Here is a 6,174-nt window from a genome sequence, read left to right as displayed (position 1 = left end):
CTTGCACCATATGGCCAGCGTGCAATGACAAGACAACAACAGGTAGTGATCGATGAGGACAAAAGACGAGTTGCAAAGGCTTTACTCAAATCCTGGGTATGTCTTTGTAATATTTCTGGTAGATCTTTGATGATTCTCACTCGGTCCTCATAATAATCTCCTTGAATTTTCTACCACTTTAGTGAACTCTTTGAACACATGCTTGTGTCTTTGCATTGAGGTTCAAAATTGTCCCCCAAAAAAAAAAAAACCTCGCCCCGCAAGACAACATATGAGGTTGACTATACCCAGGGTCTCTCATAGTGTAGCTGAAAGGCGGAGAAAGATGTTGGTGGAAAGAGTCCAGCTTTCTACCCAGGTGAAGATGATCTACCGCAAGGATTCGAATCCCTAGCAGAGCTTAGCTATGCACTCAAACTGATGGGTCCCTACCTGGAATTTCCCAAGAGTTAGGGTCGACAGTAGGTTCGAAGGTCAAGCTCGGTCAAGGCACCTTAATGGGAAAGTTGCATGCCGTCAGCCACATCAGCCAGCAGGAGCCCACATACTGAAACATCAACAAAAGACTCCCAAGGACGCCACTGGGCACAAAGACCTGTTGAGGGTCAAAGAAAAAGGAGTCGAAGGCATGCATCGCCCCGATCGCTAGGGCACGCCGACCTAGCCATTAAGACACTTGGGTGGTTATTGAGTCGGTGACAATTCATCACGAACTTGACCTTCTGAATACCTTGCAAGGAGGTTCAAATTTGAAAAACTAGGCAATGGGAGGGGACACAAGTGGACATCCACGCACCTCCCTTTGATTCGAGATTCTCATATTACAGCACTATCCTCGCCGGTGCAGTCCTATGGCCCCCATGCAAATCCTCCAAAGGCTGGCCTGATTTGTCCGACAGCGAGCACCGAGCCTCTTCTCCTGCAAATGAGTCTTATGGATAGAACCCTCTGGCCTATATAACTCCCTCCCTACCGGCACCGAAGGCGGGACACTAGAAACACGTACATCTTCACGGGTAGTTTGTACCCAGATAGACCAGATGTCCACTGTCACTGGGAAAGTGGCATTTTCCTGGCACAGCAGCATGTGCTATTAGCAGACTAGCTCAAACTTAACTTTGATAGAAGCTTCATATGAACATCGGGATCAATCATAACAGGAAAGTTTCTAATCCACAGGGATGAAGTGTTGTTGGATTTCTTCAGCCCATTAGTGATCAAAGACTAATGATGAGAAGACTCTAATAAAAGCAAGAAACATCTTTTCCTTGAGCGAAAGATCACTTTCTTTTAGAAAAAAAATTTAAAAAAAAACCATATGAAAGTTAAAACACTAACAGAGAGAAACCCAATGCCTAGCATGTATAACAAAGTTCCATCATAAAATGAGAACCTGGTGAACATCAAAAAGTAAGGTTGCACTTTTGGTGACCTGCATGGCAGCATCAACTCAGCCTGACTCTTATACATGTACTGCGAATTTCTTAAACATCTCTTGTATAACATGAAAAATTATTTTTCACTATATCGATATAATTGTTTTCATTGAGGAGATCAGGTTTGTAATGTTAAAAACTAATTCCCTTCTTAAATTTATGCACTTATAATTTAAATTTAAAGATTTTTGGTGTGTAAGATTTGTTGCTTTCCACAATCTTTAAAATTAGTAAGGATTCTATGCTAAACATTAAAAAGCAGACTCAAGCAAAAAATTGTCTTGGGTAGGGTTGGTTTTTAGAATCTCGAGTTTTCCAAAAAAACAAACTCAACCCGATCCAACCTGCGAGATAATTTCTTAGGTTAGGGTTTGTGAAATACTGACCTGTTCAACCCAATTTGCAACCCAATCTAAAAGAATGCAAACCACTAATCAATGGCATCATACCATGTTTTAGCCAAACACTATTAATATTATCGCTTATGACAAAAGTATGAATGGAACAGTAATTGTAATTAGTTCAAATAAACTCCAAAACTGTATGTACCAACACAAACAAAATTACCATCAAACGAGATAACCAATACATGTCTTCCCAACAAAAAGAAACGTAAGCATCAGAAACAAAAACAAAGAGGAAACTAACCCATAATGATTCCACTTAAAGATCGATATCAACCAAAACAGAAGAGAATACACCTAATCTCCCTTCCTCCTGAATGAGCATCCCTCAGTCAGCCGTGCACGTCCTCCAGTCGGCTGACACAAAACAGTCTGGCAGTTCCCGCAGACCACGACGGTCTGAGAGTGGCTAAAAACAGTAGTACTGTGGTGACAAACAAAACCAATTTAACAAAAATGGAGAAAAACAACACAGCTCTACCAACAGAAGAATTCTAAAAAATGCATCAACAGAGAATTAAAATCAATAGAAACAACAACACCATTGAGAAACCTAGAAAGGACTTACATGTTGAAACATCCTTGGCACTTCACGTCCTTCAAAATTTCAGAGAAAAAAAAATGCATCCATTATAACACAAATCGAATAAAGAAGCCAAGAATTCAAAAATTAAAATGATAAATACAACTGAAATTACCATAAAAAAGGAATTTGGAGTCTGCACAAGACGCTTGAGCTTGTGCCTCCTCTTCTCGAGTTCTGCAGGTGGGTTGAGCAAATCGATATCGTTTGGAAGAACCTAATCACAATAAAGAACAATCTTTATGAAGGTAAAATGGAGAAAAAACCCTAACCCTAGAAAAAAAAATTATAAAAACCAAGCCCCATAACCATAACAAGATGATCAAAAATAGATGTACGAAATCTATTATGAAGAACAAGATTTAGAAGTACTGCCAATTGAAAAACCTAATAGCATTAAAGAAAAAACCTAGAAAATAGAGAAAGGAATGCAATAGGATCTGCAGAATTAAAAACCGGAAATCTAAATGGAAAAAATCTATAAAACTCACCATCTTGAAGGAAGCAAGGGACTTGGAAACCCTAAAATGGAGAGCTGCGCAAAAAGCAGGAGACGAGGAGAGCGAAAAAACCCTTACTATACATATTTATAGGGGAGATGTTTGGGCTGTTGAACGGTTTAGTCTTAGCCGTACGTGGGAAGAACCCTAAACCCTCGGCTTATCTGAACCGTCAATTTAATAGATTTTGGTTTGAATCCCCATAGCCCAAAAATTACCTCAATCATGCCAACCTAACAAATAATAATCAATTACGTGTATCGTTAGTAGCTGAATGTAAAAATTTCTCCACCTGTACGGCAACTTTATTCAAAGGCCTAATGTTTTAGGTTAAAAGGGGTTGATTTAATATACATGGGTAGGGGCCGACATGGTTCGTGTTGGTTTGGTTCTTTTACCACAAATTCTTAGGCATATCGATTGTATCACATCGAAGACTGCAACACTCTACCTGGTCTGATCCACCACTCTTTCTATATGATAATAGCTAAGTGAGCCGCATTCGATCCCCATTAGTAGGGGTGTCAATGGATCTAGATGGTCCGATGGATCGTCCGAATCTAAACGTTAATGAACAGATCTAAACATATGAATAGGATCCATGGGCATATTTCAGATCATCAAATCTGGGATCCGAAAACTTTTGGATTGGGTATGGGCATTCCACAAATGCCCATTGGATAGTCACGATCCGAAATGTTTTGTAAAAATACCCTCCAAATTTTATTAATACTAAGCGTTCTATGAAGGGTATTTTGGTCAAATCTCTCTTATCACTTAATGAATTGGATGGGAGCGTGATTTCACTCATTTCAGTCGTTACATTTCATACTTTCACAAAGGAAAAGAGAGAGGGGTTTTAGGGTAATTTATTCTTTGATAATAGTTATACATTATATTCGTGTATGTAATTTTGATTAGTTTTATTGTTTACAAGCATTATTTTACACATAGATTAAACATAGATAAAATTTTAATTTAGTTGAAGAAAATGCATAGAGACACACTAATAGTGGACTGCCATTGTAACTCTTTATTAAAAAAATTAGTTGTTTACTTAGCTTAGTGGGACATAATAGGACGCTTTGATGGATGGTCCGAATTAAAATGGATCGTGATCATGACGTGGAAAGTAGGATCCGAAGAACAATCCGACTCCGACCCGACCGATAATGAATTTGAATGGATCGTGACTGTGACATAGGTGGATCCGACCCGAAGTGGATCTGTTGACACCCCTACCCATTAGGATTCGAAAGGAAATAAGGAAAGCAGAGCAAGACATGGAACGAGTGAAGAACCAGAGACAAAACCATGCTTTTTTAATTTTAATTTTTTGTTGAATGTTATTTCTAACAGACATTTCAACTAGTAAAGATGTCCAAAAGTATGGATTGATCCCTACATCTGGTACTCCTGAATCAAAATCATCAAGCATGCTTTGAAGAACTTCAGTTGTCACTTGGAAGGTATGTATATAATTTTTATATGAGGGGAAGATATGGTTCGAGTTGGTTCGGGCTTTGGGTGCTAGGACCCCAAATCCAGAACCAAACTGAAAACCGATGGTTCCAAAATTTTGGATCCAGAACCGAACCAAAGAGGCCGGTCCAGATCGGTTCTTCAGGTTGGACACGAACCATGTCCACCCCGATAAATGGGGGTCGATTTATCACTCCCAAAAAATTTTCATTAGAAATGTTTCTCTCCGTGCAAATAAGGCCATAGAGGGATTTTTTAGGACACATATTATTTTTCTAGCAAATCTCTTGTCAATTTGTCCATAAGCTTACAAAATAATTGCTATACTATCCCAAAAACAAACCGTAGTTGCTTTCTTCCATTAAATTTTATAAAATGACAAAATTGCCCACTACTTTCTCTCTTCGACACTATTGTTGCATACACAATCTCTCCCCTCTGTTCGTTTCAGATTGTGGCCGCCGATTGTTGGCCCCAAACCGACTGTAGGACTCAAAATTAAACATAATTTTGAGTGTTTGGGCCAACAATCGGTTATCGCAATCTAAAACGAATAGGGCCTTAAGATTGTGACAACCTATGGTGAGGACCCCAACCAATTATTGGCCCAAAATTAAGGCCCTCTTCGTTTAAGACTGAACACTGATTGTGCCGCAAAACCAATTATTAGACTCAAAACTAAACTTAATTTTGAGTCCAAAATTTTGGACCCAAAATCGGTTGTTATAATCTTAAACGTACAGGGTCTAAAATTTTGGGGCCCTTTTATTTCTCAGGCCAACCCCTCTATTGTATTTATGACCAGGGTTACAACTTGGGTCGGGTTTTACCCAACCCGCGTCAATCCGCCCTGAAAAAAACATGAGCCGGGTTTAGGAATCTCAGATTTTTTAAAATATAGACCTACCCGGCCCGACCCAAGATAGCTTTTAGGGTAGCGTAGGGTTTTGGAAAACCCGACCCCGCGACCCGAGTTGCATCTCCACTTTTTGTACTTTTCACTAATCATGATAAAATAATGGAAGGAAAGAAAGAGAAAATGATAATGGTTCAGAGCAGCCAACGAGGATGTTATAATTCAATTAGCTAGGCATGCATATCTCTGCAAGTTCCTCCCGAAGTTGTGATCCCGGAAAATCGAACTGGAACTTGCTAAATATCTTGTAATTTTATTGCTTAATGATTGGTTATGTAATTTTTCTATTTTCTTTATTATTGCACTTGTTGTAACTAAATAGTTGTTCGCTGATATTCATCTTCATATGTCCAAATAGAAAAAAATAGAAAAAAATAGAAGTAATGTTACATCAAACGAAAAATCTATGTATTGTGCAATTACATGTACTGTACATTTTTAAAATCAAGGAACCTCATCGAAAGTCTGAAAAAACCTGACCCGAAACGAGAAACTATCTCAGGTAGAGCATGACTTATGAACCGTGGGTGTTCTAAAGCATAACCCGACCCGAGTTGCAACCCTAGTTATGAGTACTCGTTTTACACTAAAAAGGGTGGCCCATGAAAGAAAGGGGGCAAATATATCATTTTCCTTGTTTAGATCTCTGAACAAGGTGGGCCATTGTTTTTTTTTTTTTAAATATACATATGTCTTTGCATGGACATCGTATAATGTATATTTCAAGAAAAAATTACTTTGGGCCCACTTTGTTTGAAAATCCAGACAGTTAATTTCTTGAACCTCAATGTAAATAGACCTTGTCCCAAAAATCATCAGGTGATCCAAACCCTTTTGATATGTGAAGAATTAT

The 6,174-nt window shown here is 38.6% G+C and overlaps 1 protein-coding gene across 1 annotated transcript; it reads right to left on the bottom strand.

Annotated features, from left to right (window-relative positions):
- Positions 1 to 1,932: 1,932 nt before the first annotated feature.
- On the bottom strand, positions 1,933 to 3,069 carry LOC143845572 (small ribosomal subunit protein eS27y). Its single transcript, XM_077353950.1, has 4 exons — positions 2,915 to 3,069; positions 2,539 to 2,640; positions 2,409 to 2,437; positions 1,933 to 2,264 (listed from the first exon to the last, which is right to left on the bottom strand). The coding sequence occupies exons 1-4, from the start codon at positions 2,915 to 2,917 to the stop codon at positions 2,138 to 2,140; spliced, it is 261 nt and encodes an 86-aa protein (XP_077210065.1). The 5' UTR covers positions 2,918 to 3,069; the 3' UTR covers positions 1,933 to 2,137.
- Between the last annotated feature and the right edge of the window lie 3,105 nt (positions 3,070 to 6,174).

Source organism: Tasmannia lanceolata, unplaced genomic scaffold (assembly GCF_043159265.1).
Source record: "Tasmannia lanceolata isolate RefF3 unplaced genomic scaffold, GAP_Taslan_0.1 ptg000015l, whole genome shotgun sequence".
Lineage (NCBI taxonomy): Eukaryota > Viridiplantae > Streptophyta > Magnoliopsida > Canellales > Winteraceae > Tasmannia > Tasmannia lanceolata.
The sequence above is the reverse complement of the archived record's forward strand: the minus strand, read 5'-3'. Positions and strand labels throughout refer to the sequence as shown.

Excerpts from the sequence above, each read along its gene's own strand:
- LOC143845572 (XM_077353950.1), bottom strand. Across the intron at positions 2,438-2,538 it reads CTCCAAATTCCTTTTTTATG|GACGTGAAGTGCCAAGGATG; the intron begins GTAATTTCAGTT and ends GAAATTTTGAAG. Across the intron at positions 2,265-2,408 it reads TGCCAAGGATGTTTCAACAT|TACTACTGTTTTTAGCCACT; the intron begins GTAAGTCCTTTC and ends TTGTCACCACAG.